Source organism: Lissotriton vulgaris, chromosome 5 (genome assembly GCF_964263255.1).
Source record: "Lissotriton vulgaris chromosome 5, aLisVul1.2, whole genome shotgun sequence".
Classification (NCBI taxonomy): domain Eukaryota; kingdom Metazoa; phylum Chordata; class Amphibia; order Caudata; family Salamandridae; genus Lissotriton; species Lissotriton vulgaris.
Genome location: NC_141693.1, coordinates 901,911,339 through 901,927,655, shown reverse-complemented (window position 1 = coordinate 901,927,655; position 16,317 = coordinate 901,911,339). Strand labels below are relative to the sequence as shown.

The following is a 16,317-nucleotide window of genomic DNA, read 5'->3' as shown; positions in this document are numbered from 1 at the left end:
TCACCCTTCAAGTGATATCAGTACTATTAATACAGCGCTATCTGCCTCACATCCTCAACCAGTGCTCCTCCCAGGAAGTCTGTATATGGGCCTGATGGAGTTGTACCTATCTCCACGGTCATCACAAGTGGACAGAGCTCTTCCCTTATTGTATTCTGTAATGTCTCCTCCTACTTCGCAGCAGGGATTGCAGTCCTCCTTGAGATAGCCCCCTTTTGCAAGTTGTCATACATCTCTACCTTGGATTGTGAACATAATACCCTTGTTGGTGGGCACCTCTGAAAAGTGTCTTTTTACAGACACTTAGAAGGTAAAATCTTTCGTTTTCCTGTCTAAGGAGTTTTAGAATTTGAGGCTTCTCGACCACAAAGACTTGTTAAATCAAGCCTTGCAACGTCTAATTCCCAACTTGCACCGCTGCCGCTGTGTTCTCAATTTTAGTGGTGAGGTCTGCATGGAGCATCTTCATGGATTCCATTGGCGCTCATTCCCAAAAGGTGAACTCTTGACCTAATCTGTTATGAATTAAAAAAGGCATGGTAAGTCTCCTATTCTCCCCATTATCAAGTCTTTCCCTAAAGCCATGCCAGCAGGTATCACAGTGGGGAAATTCAGGACAGGCCCCCAAACCCTTTGTTTTGGTCCAGTTGATGGCATGCCTGAAACGCCCTAAAAAAAATAAAAACCCTGGTGAGTATCACTCTGTGCTATACTTCCTATTTCTCCGTACTTCCTTGATCAGTTAACCCCTCGGATGCTGTTCACTCCCGTACCTGCTGCCCCAATAGCCTTTGCATTGCCAGTTTCACCAGTGTCCTCCAACTTGTGAAAATGAGAAGGAAGCCTGGCGGTTCCTCCTCGTTGAATAGCTGTTCCTGCCAGGGGAGAGTAGGCCCTTGTGTTGCAAGACACTGGGTCAGAAACACTGAGCCACCATCATTTTACTGGAGGCAGCATCTCCACCATTTTACCCCATTTAGGACACTACTGTGGGCCGAAAAATTGAGATAACCTCAGGAGCTCAAAAGAACATGGCTATTATGGCCCCAGGACTGCTCAGCCACGGAAATTGAGTGACTTTTATATCTGATAGACATCTAGCTGCAGATTCCTTAACTTAGAATATCCCCAGGCGTCCGGCTGGATCCGGAAAATCTTTTTCCCCAGTAATACCTCTGCACGGTGGGAGTCTGCGCCTCTCTGCTCCGTCCTGACGTTGTCCACGGAAGTGACGTCAAAAGAGCCGTATAAACCCACCCCGACGTGCCGACGTCAGTTTTCTTCTTTTCCGCATCCTAACGCGGATCTGGGAAAGTAATACCTTGGGCCTGTTTTTGTGAATTACAGGCCTTTTGGGGGGCTGGGCGCGCCAGACTTAGAGCTGTACAACAGGGCGCTCAGGCTTACTATTGGATCCATTGCTCGCCAGGTGCCCCGTTTCTCCGCATGGAAAAACTATTTGTGGAACCGCTCCCCCTTCCGGCCATGATATTTGAACCTGCGGACTTTTAGAGTCCATTAATTCAACTCGCCATGCTTGGCATAAATTACTGCAATTACAAGCGGGGGCACTGCTGTACTCCCCGGTTATGCCTATTGAGTGGACATTATGGCTGGCACCATGTAGAGATGGTGGGGTACTACGGGCGTTGCAAACCTTGAACGATTTATTTCAGGATGGCACAGTTAAAACTTGGGAGGAAGTAGGGGACCACAGCAGGCACTAACACCATGCTACAACAGTTTCACAGAGTCAGGAGGGCACTCCATGGGATGTTGGGATCAGACCTACAAGAACCACCCAAGATGCTAGAACTCTCCTATGTCATTAAAGCTGAGTCGCCACGCAAGATGGTGTCTAACATCTACAAGATAGCTATGTCTCACACAGCGAATCAATACACTAGAGCACGGCTGGCCTGGCAACAAGATGTGCAACGTAACATCGATGACGCTATGTGGACCTACTGCTGTACTAGCACCCATCATATTTCATTACACGGAAGGCACAGGCTGATTCACTTTGTTTGTGAACAGAGTGTACTACACCCCAGAAAGATTAGAGGTATGGTCTGCGGGATAGCCCGGCATGCAATAGATGTCATGCACAAAATGCTAATTTTATCCCTCTAGCGTGGCATTTCCCGGGAGTTTATTAATACTGGGAGTCGATCTTCCTAGAATTGGGGAAGATTGTGGACACAGAACTCGCTCCAGACCCGGCCCTGGCTCTTCCAGGGTACTCTAAACTGTTGCCTAAGACAATACGCAGGCTGGTGGACATGGGACTTCATTGCTATGCGGAGGGTTGCAATGTGTTGGTCTATGGCCCTATACCCACAATGACACAATGGGCACACAATATGCTTTATTGTAGCACACAAACAGGGAATTTCAGTGAATTGCTCCCCCCTCGGAGTAGACCTAAGAATTTCTGGGGGCTCTATACTACGTATTTGCTCACTAGAGATTCACACGAAGGCGAGGAGCCCCCCGCAGCACTAGATGACAACTGGCACACCTCTACCACTTAGATCCGCTGTTGGCGGAATATGAGCAGCGCCACCTAGATTATCTCGCCGATAGGGCAGTTTGAAACCCAGGGAGCAACGTCGATATGGACATACGAGTATGCGGATCCAACAGCTGGCCACCTGATCGGTGACCAGTCATACTGACGCCACATCAGACTAAGGACCACCTAATATTACATAATATTGTTATTTAATGACCATCGCATGTTGAATAGGTCTTGCACCGGTAGTTTTTGATGTACATAAAGAGCGAACTGCACACACGTGCTCGCAAATTATATGGCTAATGTTTGCTGCCTGCCTTCTGGGTTGTTGGCTGAATAGCTGTGTTTCTTATTGTTTTTTGACAAGCTGCCAGCCCCAGGGTTGTAAGCGTGAAGCTGTGCGAGACTGGTTCTTTTCAATAAAAAATAAAAATGAATGACAGGCCTTTTTTACGCCTTTTCGTGTCCAGGAACAGTGTGTTCGATGCCCCTTGCGGGCTTCAAACTGTGCCTGTCCTGCTCGCGACAGATGTCAGCAACGGACCCTCACAACATCTGTATATGGTGCTTGGGAGAGCCCCATGCCTCCGTGGAGTTCGCCGCTCAGCTGGGGCCGGAATCCCGGCGGGAACGCCGCATGAAGTTGCTGCTTGCCCGGATGTACTGAATGGCCCCTTTGCAACGCATGTCTCCTTCTCCAGCGAAGTTGTCCACGCGGCGCCAGTCCTCACGGGAGGACGTTCTTGTTCAAGGCAGGTCCCGGGACCATCGACGTCATTTACCTACCAGAGGTAAACATTTACCCCCCTTCCCTGGTGCGCCTCCGGGCCCACAGGGGGGGTAGGGACTCCGGTTGGGACACAGCCGGCGGGTTTACCCTCTGCTCCAACCGAGTGCCCTGACTCTGACACCAGAGTTGCCGCAATGTCGGTACTCGGCCCGGAGGGACATCCCACGACGTCCAGCCCTTCCATAGCGCTGTCGCACAGCCTTCCGAGGCTCCCTGCGGCATCGCTGGAGGTGGCTGCGGCGCGGCGCACGACACTGCTTTGGCGTACTCTCTCCCGTAGGTTTCCACCTCTAAGAATGTTGAGTCGACGTTGGTCCAACTCCCAGCGGTCGAGGCCTTTTCGGAGGTCGCAGATTCTGGTTCAACTTGAGGAGTCAGGCCTTTTCGGAGGTCACCGGCTCGACTTGAGGCGTCAAGCCTTTGTGGAGGTCGCTGAGGCCGGCTCGATGAGTCGAGGACTCTTCGGAGGCCGCCAACGCCGGCTCCACTCGAGGGGTCGAGACCTTTTCGGAGGTCACGGACGCTTGCTCCACTCCGCCAGTTGGCATTTTCAGAGATCTCAGACGCCGGCTCGACGTCGCCTCAACGCTGGTACCATCTCCAGCTTTATTGGTGGAGGATGTGGTCCCGGTGGATTCACCACCCCCTGAGTAATTTCACTGCTCACCAGCGGGGGCGCCAATGGAGCATTGGCCTACTCATCCTGCTGCTGAGCCTCTATTAAGAAGCCGATTTAGCTTGCGTCCATCACCAACTTATAACTTGCTCTCACCGCCTCGCGTGGCCAATGGGGCTAGTGGGATGTTCGTCAGGGCTGTTTGCAGGGCTGCAGACATTTTATGGATGGAGCCGCCCTCATTCTCTAGTCCTTCGGAGCCTTTGCTGGGTATTCTCCACCAGGGCGTGGTGAACATGGAACCATTGTTACCTTTTGCGGAGCCATTATTTGACATCCTTCTCGGAACATGGGCACTGGCCTCCTCGGGGGACCCCGTGGATCGTGCTGTGGCACATCGCCATCGGCCGGCTCCCACTGACTCGCCTGTTTGACTCTCCATCCTGGAGATGGAGGACTTGTGCTTCATTCAGTTCTCTCTCTGACTCCTGTTCCGTTGCATCCTCCCTCTCCGGAATCTCGGTGGTTGGAGTCATATGGCCGTGATGTGTTTGCATCCGCCAGGTCGGGACTCCGGTCCCTCAGCACATTGTGTGTATTTGTTCGGGCTACATTTGCCCTTTGGGACGCTGTTGAACGGCTCCTCCCCTCCTTGCCGGAGAACTCTCATGCCGATGTGGCCCACCTCATCAGTGATGGCCACGATATGGCGCACTTTTTAATTAGGTCTGCCATGGACACCACGGACTCTGGGTCGTACTATGGCCAGGTCGGTTACCATAAGCCGCCATGCGTGGTTGCGTTTTCCCGAGCATGTTCAGGAGCGACTTAGAGATATACCATTTGATAGGGTCACTCTTTTTTACGCCCATGTTGATTTGGCGGTCAGGCGCCTCCTGTATATGTATGTACCTCTGTTTTAATCTTTGTGGTGGTTTGTGACTGTGCCGTCCCTTTCTTTCCTATCACCCGTTGTGGGCTGCAGATGTTCTGGGTTGTGTTGCTGCTCAGCCGTGTTGTTTACTTATTCTGGTACAGCTGGTTAAGCTCGGTTTACCTTTCTTTTGAGCCTCTGCCTACGAGCTTGTCTCAAGAGGGACCCTTCTTTTGTAGGGTTGTGCCTTACCCTATGTGGGGCATTTGTTGGCAATCATATTGCTACTCTTCCTTGCCCAGGAACTTTTGACACAAGCTGACTCTTCATACTGTTGTAGGATGTCTCCTCTGGTGAGATCCATAGGATTGGTTTCTCTCCAAGGGTTACCATTGGTTGTCTACGATTGGCCCGTAATATATCCCTGCCTCCATAGGGGGTTTTGTCACCCTGGCGTTTTCCTACAACCTCGCTGTGCACGTCTTGCCTGTCTATCGATGGACATGTGCCCCTGAAGAGGGGGGGGCAGGGCAGGTCTTCCCTGGCACGGTCTCCGGTTCCTTGCTTCTTGCGGGACATGGGGTCCGGTTTGTCCCTTCCTGTCCTGTGCATATTCACCTGTCCCCTGTTTCTTGTGGCTTCCACTGTGGTGTGTACTCAGGCAGTATGCTCTACCGTTGTCATGTTGTTTTGGATTATAGAGACGGATGCTTGGATCCTTCTTGAAGGTCTTGCTGTATTGTCTCTGATTTTGGCACGGAACCTTCTAATTTTGTTTTTTCTTTCGTCTGTGTCTTGGCGAGAGAGGTCTCACACCGTCCCTCGTCGGATTTGGTGTCTTTACCATCCCTTGTTCATACTCCTTAAGGTGGGTCATGGGTCTGGTGCCTGTTGCCCTGGCATTGCGGTTTCCACCATTTTTTCGTCAGAAGTTGATAAATATGTTCTCCTGGAACTTGGTGGTTGTTTCGCAGACCCTCCTCCTATGGGGTATGGCTTTGGAATCTATTTTAAGTCAAGGAATCTGCGGCAAGATGTCTCTATCAGATGGAAGAGTTACTTATCTTCGGTAATGATATATCTGGTAGAGACACAGTCTAGCCGCAGATTCCTTAACACCCGCCATCCTCCCCACTCTGCGAAGACTTTTTCATAGGATGTCTTTTCACCCAGCCTTCCTCTTTCTGGGGGCCTTGGTCTTCCAGAGATGTGCTCTCTCACCTCACTCTGGGATAGGGTGTGTTGTTCTACGTGGGGGCTTTCAGCCTCTTCTCTATCCTAGTGTTGGTTGGTGGCGCTTTCTCGCACCTTCCTTTGGCACAGGTGGTGTTCTTCGGCTTTTGAGCCATTTGGCTCTCCACTCCGTCCACGTTTTTTAGGTGGCTTAGGTCAAAACGTTTCACTGCCTTCTCATGTTGATCCACTTTGTTCTTCACACGTGGAGTTATTTTGTTTTTACTTCCCTCCCACCGCCCGCATGTGCCTCCTTCTTTCTATGGCAGTCGGTTGGGTTGGGTTCTCTTTGGTACTGTAGTCCCTCCATCACTGGAGGGTGTGTGAAGTGAACTTCTGGTGGTCGTCCACTTCTCATCACTTGAATGGCAACATGTTCCTTCAATATTGTAGTTCTTTTAACTTCCCTCCTGTGATGATAGTCTGTGTCTGCCTTGTCGTATCCTTTGTATTGCAACTGTTAGCCCCACGACATGAGGCGCAGCTTGGCGCTTTATTAGGCCCTTGCTTGCAGCATGGGCTCTGTGAGTTCCCTCCAGTCCTTCCTGGTGCTGGGTGCTTTTTCAACTTACTTTAAGTTCTCGTTATAAATGATTTACTCTTTTTTTACCACACGATGTTCCTAAGCTATCGCAGTTTTTGTCATGGCTCCGCGTTGTGGCGTGGAAAAGTTTCCTATAGAAAACTGACATCAGCACGCCGGGGGGTTAGGGGGCTAATATGGCTCCAAGCGGCACCGCCTCCCGGCGTGCAGAGGTATTGCTGGGGAAAAAGACTTTCCGGGTCCAGTCTTACGCCTGGGGATATTCTAAGTTAAGGAATCTGCGGCTAGGCTGTGTCTCTACCAGATATATTGTTACCGAAGGTAAGTAACTCTTCCTTTGGGTATATGGAACAAACTCCACTGTTTTATGAGAAATGTTCTTGGGGCTCCAAGGCAGTCAGAGGTTACTATTGAGCATGAACTAGAACATTGATTGTCGTTTACCTCTAGTAGCCTGTGACCCAGAATACTGGTGCATGCTCATTCCACCAAAGCCAAAAGGCTTTGACCAGTGCGTTAGCACGCGGAGTCCTGGTCCTGGACATCTGATTTCTAGGGACAGGGCTTTCCCCTTTTAGGGCCTTACTTTTCCACACCATTCTTAGGGGGTTCTTCATGGCTCTGCACTCCTGGCGTGGAAAGTCGTGAAAACAAATTGACCAGAACACTGGGGTGGCGCCTATGTAGGTACTGCTCACGTCACTTCCGGCGCACAGGACGCTGACTACGGTACTCAAAGCCGAACAACACCACCTACCGGCACACAGGGGTATTGCTCATGTAAAATTTCTGGATCCAGTCTAATGCCTGGGAATAATTCTATGGTAAGGAATCTGCAGCTAGATAGTCTCTACCAGATAAGGTGTTACAGAAGGTAAGTAACTTGTTCATTAATACCGAAAGTAGACGTAGACATTAATATTTTGGACCTGCTATACAAAGGAAGACCTGGCCTCCTTCACAGTCTTAAAAGTTAAAAGATAAGGCCACATGGTTGTCACAGTTTCTTGATTTTCAACAACCATTTCAAACTGATTAATTGTGGATTAAATTGGCTATTCCTGTGTGCTTAATCTGTTAATTGTGTGAACCAGTCTCTACAAAGTGCAGATTTTCAGCACCAACATAAGCAACTTTTCTGATATTATGAGAGACATGAGTGTAATACCTCCCAAGTGGCTTATTTAACAAACTTTTACATCATAGCTATGGCTGGGTTTACCACTAGTTTGCTGCTGGTACTCAAACCTTACTCTTTGATATAGCTAAGATGGACACAAGCATGAATTACCTTCTATTCTAAGAATGGTCATTGTTTGTTGGACTTTTTTTATTGTATTCTATTTTCATTTGATTCATTCTTTTTTGGAAACCATTCATTAGGTTTTATTCTTTCGTGCTAGGAAACTGTGGAGAGTTAATTAGTAATTCCCGTATTTTTTTTAATAGAATCAGGACTATTTGTCTTGTCAATTACAAATACATTTTCCTTTTTTGTTTAGTTTTAGACAATAAACTTATTTTAGTTATGAAGTAAATTTACCTGGCGAGATTCATCCAGGGCAAATCTGCCAAAGCCCAATCAATGCAGGGCAACTTTCACAAAAGTGGAGAGACTGACTTCAACTCCGATTTCTGGCTGAGAACCCTTAGTGTGGCAAGTGCATATGGCACTATCATGTGCAGGAAGTAGATGACTGATCAGGGCACCTGTCTTTTAGTGACTCAGAAGGTATATCGTCGCATTGACTTTGCTGAAGTCCTGAAGTGCTTGTCTTCCTGGCTCCGAAGTTGAGGGTATGCTTCATGATGTGGACTTTTTTAACATTATATATTTGAACATTGGACAGGTGTCCCAAAGAAAAAATAGAAATGGTAAATAATTTTTTGCTTCTACTTTTGGCAACTCTTTCTTCACTTTGCTGTAACATTGCCCCACTGTAAGGCAACATTGTATTTGAGTGTTGTATATTTATTCTTAATAAATTAGGAAATAGGAGGAGGTGTTCCCTTTACCCATGTCCGTATTGGAAGAAGATACTGTTTTCTCATTCACTGTAATTGTGTTTTGATGAATTTAGACAGGTCAAATAAAAGTACAATAACATATTCCCATTTTCCATTTAAGGTTGCAGCACCAGGTGAAAAAACACAACCTTGTTGTAGCTTCTTATGATGTTGTGAGGAATGACATTGATTTCTTCAGGTATAGTGTCACATTTTCACATAGTCATTGTGTTGTCAAGATTCACTCATGATCAACATAACTGATGTTTTCTTTTTGTACTCTACTTCTCCTCAGAAATATTAAGTTTAATTATTGTATTCTTGATGAAGGTCACATCATCAAAAATGGAAAAACCAAGCTATCCAAAGCTGTAAAGCAGTTGTCTGCTAACTACAGGGTAATTCTTTCTGGAACCCCAATCCAGGTATTTAAGACCGTTTTTATGTTTTCTTTTCCCTTTGTTTAAATTGGATATGAGGGGTGTAAAGCAGAATTGGTCTTTGTTAGAACTGGCTATTTCTGGTAGGCTAAGGCTGACGCCAAAGCCAGGCAGAAACCACCATTCTAGTCAGGGCAAGGGAGTCACACGCCAAGATAACCCCTGCTCACCCCCTGGTAGCTTGGCACGAGCAGTAAGGCTAAACTCGGAGGCAATGTGTAAAGCATTTGCGCCAGCACACAACAGCAACAACATACTAGGCACACCACAAAAGGAACTCCACACAAGGTTATTATAAAATAACTTTTGTATTGTAAAAACACATCAGATAGTATCACACAAACTACATGGTGCCAACTGGCACGAGCAATATTCACCAGGGATTATTTACAGGACAGGGCCACATGGGCCACTGTCAGAATCAGCACTTAGTAGAAATTAGAATATAGGATATAAAATCACTTCTAGAACTTAGAATAAGTATAGCACAAAATAAGTTATAAATCACACCCAGTAACTACTGGGAACAGGAACCAGGACCTCACTAGGACCACCTGTACTAAAAAGAACAACCACCTAAGAATAAAATACATTTAGGGGTATAAACAAGAACAAATTACCCATGATGCATGAAACACATTCAGAGGAGTAATAAAGGAAAACACATGATGCCTAAAACATTCAGAGGTGTAAGGACAACCACCTAAGTATCACACAATGTTTAGGGGTCTAGGAAAGAACACATTACCCATGATGCATAAACATACATTCAGAGGAGTAGTAAAGAGAAACACATGATGCATAAACCTACACATTCAGCGGTGTTAAGAACAAAGCACATGATGCAATAAAATACATTCAGAGGTGCAGCGCAAGAAGACACATGATGCCTAAAACATTCAGAGGTGCAGGAATAACACATGATGCAAGAAAACACATTCAGAGGTGCAATAACCATAAAATTGCGCAAAACTTACATAAGCCACCACCTGTGGCAGTCCCTAGGCCAACTGGCCTTGTTGGGGCTAAGACGCCCTGTGCCCAAATGTCAGGGAGCGCTGCCATGCAGCGCCAGTCCAAGCACAAGCCTAAACGTAGCAGGTGCCCACTACTTGCTGGGCACCTGGGAACATCCCAAGACCTAAACGGTGCAGCTGCCCACTAATTGCTGGGCGGCTGGGAATCATCAAAACTGCGCCAGGGCCCTCACTGACCCTTAGGCGCAAACTGCGCCAACTGTTGGAGCCCCACAGGCTCTGAGCTCACTCTACACATGTTGGAGCCACACAGGCTCTGGCATAACACGTGCCCAACGTTGGAGCCACACAGGCTCTTAAAACAACTGTGCCCCCTTGAGCCTCTCTGGGCTCGAGATCAATGGGCCTTTGAGCCTCTCTGGGCTCTGAAATCAAATATGCTCCCTAGAGCCTCCGTGGCTCTAAACACAAAGAAATGCCCTTCAGGGCCCATCTCAGGGCTCTACAACGGTGGGGCGACCCTCTGCCAACCGGGGCCGCCCTGCTTGCCCCAACAGCATCTGGGGCCTCGTGCTGCACTTAGCACCCGCCCGGAGCTTCCCCCAGCAGCCCCTCACTCACCGGGCTGCTTCTCCATTGGCTGGGCTCCTCCGGGCAGGCAGCAGGACACCTTCGGCGTTCGCGGTGGGGGCAGGCACCGGCAATGTGCCTCGCGCCCCCTCCGCTCTTCTTCTCTCGGCGGCGGGCATCTCCGGTCTCCCTCTCCTCCCGGGAGACCGGAAGGACACATCCTGGCTTCCCTCTCTCGCTGCAGGGCTCCCTCGACACACGGGAGCCCTGTTCTCCGGCCGCCATGCTTCTTCTTTCCCCCGGGCTGCGGGAACACAACGCTTCCTCTCTCCCTGGGCTCGAGGAGCCTTCCCGGTCTCCCTCTCCACACGGGAGACCGGCAACGAACGAGGGAAAGCAGGCTTCCTTGGGGTGGACCAATGAGGTCGCGGCTCCCCGGACGAGCCTCCCTGACGTCACAGCTTCTGCAGACCAGGCAGCCAATCGGAGCGCGGCTCTCGGGGACAGGCCTACGGCAAAGGCCAATCAGAGCGCGGCTCCTGTCGATGAAGGGCCAATCAGGTCGCGGCCCCTTCGTTTCTTTCCCCGCGGCTTCTGATCCATTTCAGGCCCCCGGGCCGCGGCGGTGAGAACATGGGGCAATGCCGGGTGGGCACCGGCTTTACATAATTACTCGAATCGAGGTGGGCACTCGATCGGGCCACCAATCGAAGCGCTCTCCAGCGCTATAGGACCAACCAAGGTCCAGGAATAACCATAAAGCGCTCACAGACGCTTAAAGCAGGAATAATATTTACAACAAGGGGTGGTTAGTCTGCCCTGTTCCCATGATGCACTGGGCCAGGGACAGACTGATTTGCATATAGCCAGGTTCTGAGCTGGGATGGGGCAGTGAGATAAATAACGGTGATGGATCAAGCCCTGATCTTTAGACTGGGTAAGAGTGGTCTGCTCAATTCAGACACTCTGTTCATCACCACCCCCTTTTGTAAATCGATTTTGGCCACTATAGGTGTGGCAGGGTATACTCAGACATGAGTCCCTTTCTCACTGCTCCATCAGGATTCAAGCAAGCCGGGCCGAAGAGGCTGAAATGCCAGAAACCGGTCCCCGGTAGCTTGGCTCCTTTCTGGTAAAGAATTGGCTTGGTAGTTTAGTCTGCCCTGTTCCCATGATGCACTGGGCCAGGGACAGACTGATTTGCATATAGCCAGGTTCTGAGCTGGGATGGGGCAGTGAGATAAATAACGGTGATGGATCAAGCCCTGATCTTTAGACTGGGTAAGAGTGGTCTGCTCAATTCAGACACTCTGTTCATCACCACCCCCTTTTGTAAATCGATTTTGGCCACTATAGGTGTGGCAGGGTATACTCAGACATGAGTCCCTTTCTCACTGCTCCATCAGGATTCAAGCAAGCCGGGCCGAAGAGGCTGAAATGCCAGAAACCGGTCCCCGGTAGCTTGGCTCCTTTCTGGTAAAGAATTGGCTTGGTAGTTTAGTCTGCCCTGTTCCCATGATGCACTGGGCCAGGGACAGACTGATTTGCATATAGCCAGGTTCTGAGCTGGGATGGGGCAGTGAGATAAATAACGGTGATGGATCAAGCCCTGATCTTTAGACTGGGTAAGAGTGGTCTGCTCAATTCAGACACTCTGTTCATCACCACCCCCTTTTGTAAATCGATTTTGGCCACTATAGGTGTGGCAGGGTATACTCAGACATGAGTCCCTTTCTCACTGCTCCATCAGGATTCAAGCAAGCCGGGCCGAAGAGGCTGAAATGCCAGAAACCGGTCCCCGGTAGCTTGGCTCCTTTCTGGTAAAGAATTGGCTTGGTAGTTTAGTCTGCCCTGTTCCCATGATGCACTGGGCCAGGGACAGACTGATTTGCATATAGCCAGGTTCTGAGCTGGGATGGGGCAGTGAGATAAATAACGGTGATGGATCAAGCCCTGATCTTTAGACTGGGTAAGAGTGGTCTGCTCAATTCAGACACTCTGTTCATCACCACCCCCTTTTGTAAATCGATTTTGGCCACTATAGGTGTGGCAGGGTATACTCAGACATGAGTCCCTTTCTCACTGCTCCATCAGGATTCAAGCAAGCCGGGCCGAAGAGGCTGAAATGCCAGAAACCGGTCCCCGGTAGCTTGGCTCCTTTCTGGTAAAGAATTGGCTTGGTAGTTTAGTCTGCCCTGTTCCCATGATGCACTGGGCCAGGGACAGACTGATTTGCATATAGCCAGGTTCTGAGCTGGGATGGGGCAGTGAGATAAATAACGGTGATGGATCAAGCCCTGATCTTTAGACTGGGTAAGAGTGGTCTGCTCAATTCAGACACTCTGTTCATCACCACCCCCTTTTGTAAATCGATTTTGGCCACTATAGGTGTGGCAGGGTATACTCAGACATGAGTCCCTTTCTCACTGCTCCATCAGGATTCAAGCAAGCCGGGCCGAAGAGGCTGAAATGCCAGAAACCGGTCCCCGGTAGCTTGGCTCCTTTCTGGTAAAGAATTGGCTTGGTAGTTTAGTCTGCCCTGTTCCCATGATGCACTGGGCCAGGGACAGACTGATTTGCATATAGCCAGGTTCTGAGCTGGGATGGGGCAGTGAGATAAATAACGGTGATGGATCAAGCCCTGATCTTTAGACTGGGTAAGAGTGGTCTGCTCAATTCAGACACTCTGTTCATCACCACCCCCTTTTGTAAATCGATTTTGGCCACTATAGGTGTGGCAGGGTATACTCAGACATGAGTCCCTTTCTCACTGCTCCATCAGGATTCAAGCAAGCCGGGCCGAAGAGGCTGAAATGCCAGAAACCGGTCCCCGGTAGCTTGGCTCCTTTCTGGTAAAGAATTGGCTTGGTAGTTTAGTCTGCCCTGTTCCCATGATGCACTGGGCCAGGGACAGACTGATTTGCATATAGCCAGGTTCTGAGCTGGGATGGGGCAGTGAGATAAATAACGGTGATGGATCAAGCCCTGATCTTTAGACTGGGTAAGAGTGGTCTGCTCAATTCAGACACTCTGTTCATCACCACCCCCTTTTGTAAATCGATTTTGGCCACTATAGGTGTGGCAGGGTATACTCAGACATGAGTCCCTTTCTCACTGCTCCATCAGGATTCAAGCAAGCCGGGCCGAAGAGGCTGAAATGCCAGAAACCGGTCCCCGGTAGCTTGGCTCCTTTCTGGTAAAGAATTGGCTTGGTAGTTTAGTCTGCCCTGTTCCCATGATGCACTGGGCCAGGGACAGACTGATTTGCATATAGCCAGGTTCTGAGCTGGGATGGGGCAGTGAGATAAATAACGGTGATGGATCAAGCCCTGATCTTTAGACTGGGTAAGAGTGGTCTGCTCAATTCAGACACTCTGTTCATCACCACCCCCTTTTGTAAATCGATTAAAGCAGGAATAAAGCGCTCCCAGCGCTTAACAGTGAAAGTCAAGCGCTCCCAGAGCTAAAGAAGCAAAAAGTCCAGGCACAAAGTCCTCCAAGGAATGCAGGACATCACAGGATAAGTCCATCAGGTGTCCAGGGGCAGGGTAGGGCCCAGGGATTCCCCTGGGCCCAAGCAGCAGCACGCCCCTGGCAAGATTCAAGTCCAAAAACAAGAACAAATTGGAAGGGGACACAGCCCCTTCTTATACAGGGAAAAGTCTTTGAAGTCTTTGTTCAGGCAGTGTGAGAACCAGCTAGAACTTGTTATAAGGAATTCTCTTCAGTATCCGGGACAGAGGTGACAGTCGCCCAGTGGTAGGTGGAGCCAGCATTGTGGTCAGGCAGGCACAGCCCTGGTCACTCCAAGGTGCCATCTCCTCCCACTTCCCTGGCAGCAGATGCAGCCTTTCATCCACGGGCCGACTCAGACAACCTCCTGGGCTCTCCAGCCCCTGTCACCCTCAAACCAGACAGTCAATCCACAAGCAGGCCCAGGCACTCCTGGACCAGGCTCACCAGCCAATCACACGCCAGACACAAACTACACAAATATGCCAACTTCTAAAAGTGGCACTTCTAGACTAGACACACTCATGCACACTCACGAGTTCGTACACATGAAACTCGCCCCTGCACTCCCCACACATCAGGAACTACCATGGGCATACATATTCCCCATTCATTCCTATGGGAGGGCAGGTCACTCACCATACATACACAGAGAGCTCAAACACTTTACTCTGTACCACAGTGAAAAGCGCGCAGAGGCCTAAAATCACCAACACCAGGTTCCAGAAACAGGCTAGGAAAAAGCAAAAAGTCTCGGGGTGAACCTGCCAAAAGGGCCGGGTCCAACAGTCTTCTATGTGGTTGATAATTTGCGTTACTGCTACTGAATAGTATTATATTTATACATACTGCACTGGGGAATGTTTTCTGGAATCCATGGGCAATAGAGTGTTTTGGGCTGAGACTTTTTAACTGACAAACTAAGTACAGTCCTTCAGCACATGACCTATAGTATAGCTAAGTTGGGCGGTCCAAAGGTTACTTAGTCTGGAGTTAACTGACAAATCATTGTCCAATCTGTGCTTGTACCCAAAAAGTAAACAACTCTTTGCCATGCATAAAATATATAGGAAACCGCAATGCACACAGTCCTACTGAGAACGTAATCACTCTTAGGCTGGTCCCAGACTCTTTTAGGTACGAGGTTTTGTACTAAGACAGCCAATGCAGACTTGAACAAATACTCCTGTGCAAAATAGTAGGTTGTAGTATTCTGATGCTCTTCCTGAACAGTGCCTACACCTTCCATCCAAACCTAGATTAAGTGATTGGATGGTAAAAAGTATTCTTTCCCCAATATTAGAATTTCTGTATGTCTCTTTTGCTTTGTACTTTTAAGTGACATACTTCTAATTCTGTCAGTCGGTGGCTGAGTTAGCACTTCTCCTGTAGGTGTACATAGTCATTCAAACAATGGGTAAAGGCTGTGTTGACACTGCCTGGTCCTGCCTGTTCTTTAGTCTTTGACATTATGTCCTGGAGTGCGCCTTGAGGCTGGGAAAGGGTGAGGGTGCAAAGGGGGGCCCTTGTCTGCTTTCTGCAGTCACGGACCAGTAGGGCTGCTTTTGTGGATCTTCCACAGCCTGAAAAACAATCCCATCACCCTAACGAAATGACTAGCACACCCTTGTTGAAATGATGATCTAGTTAGAGTTGTAGGCCTCTGAAATCGGTTGTCATCCTTCTGAATGTCAGGCTATATGAGGTGTTTTTGATTCATGAGATGAAACAGTTGTATTTGCGATAGTTCTGAGCACCCAGATGTCACAGGCACTTGGCTATCAGGGATTTTATCTTATACTTTATGCCGCCCCACTGGCTGACTTCTGCAGCTCTCCATGAACTGATCGAAGGGAAATCCAAGTGGTCACATGTAAGCACTGGTGCAGGGGATGACAGATCTTGCTCTGGATGCTCGCTGCAGTGGTACAAGGGTGTCACGTTCTGGCCACATTCTGGAGGTGCAGATCCTTCCCTGTGCTACAGCTGGCCGGCTACATTTTTTCCTGCAATGCTCCTAATGGCTCCTCTCTTCTATACAGGATTTCCTTCATGCAGAGACTTCCTTTCCCTATCATATACAGTCAGTAGGCTCTTTCGAGGTGTTTTCATTGCAGCTCTACCTAGAAGAATGCGTGCATTTCCGTTCCCAAACCTGGCAAGTGAAGTTGGTAGTCGGCCCCTCCCAATCTTGGAGCTCAGGGGCCTGTCTTGGTTTCTGCTATGTGGCCCTTG

At 49.1% G+C, this 16,317-nt stretch overlaps 1 protein-coding gene across 2 annotated transcripts in view; it reads left to right on the top strand.

Annotated features, from left to right (window-relative positions):
* Positions 1-16,317, top strand: part of BTAF1 (B-TFIID TATA-box binding protein associated factor 1) — a 1,094,445-nt gene that overhangs the window by 902,442 nt on the left and 175,686 nt on the right. For both annotated transcript variants that reach the window (XM_086922506.1, XM_086922505.1), the window contains exons 29-30: positions 8,704-8,781; positions 8,878-9,007. In XM_086922506.1, coding sequence (XP_086778632.1) covers positions 8,704-8,781; positions 8,878-9,007 — 208 coding nt within the window. The remainder of the gene's footprint in view (positions 1-8,703; positions 8,782-8,877; positions 9,008-16,317) is intronic.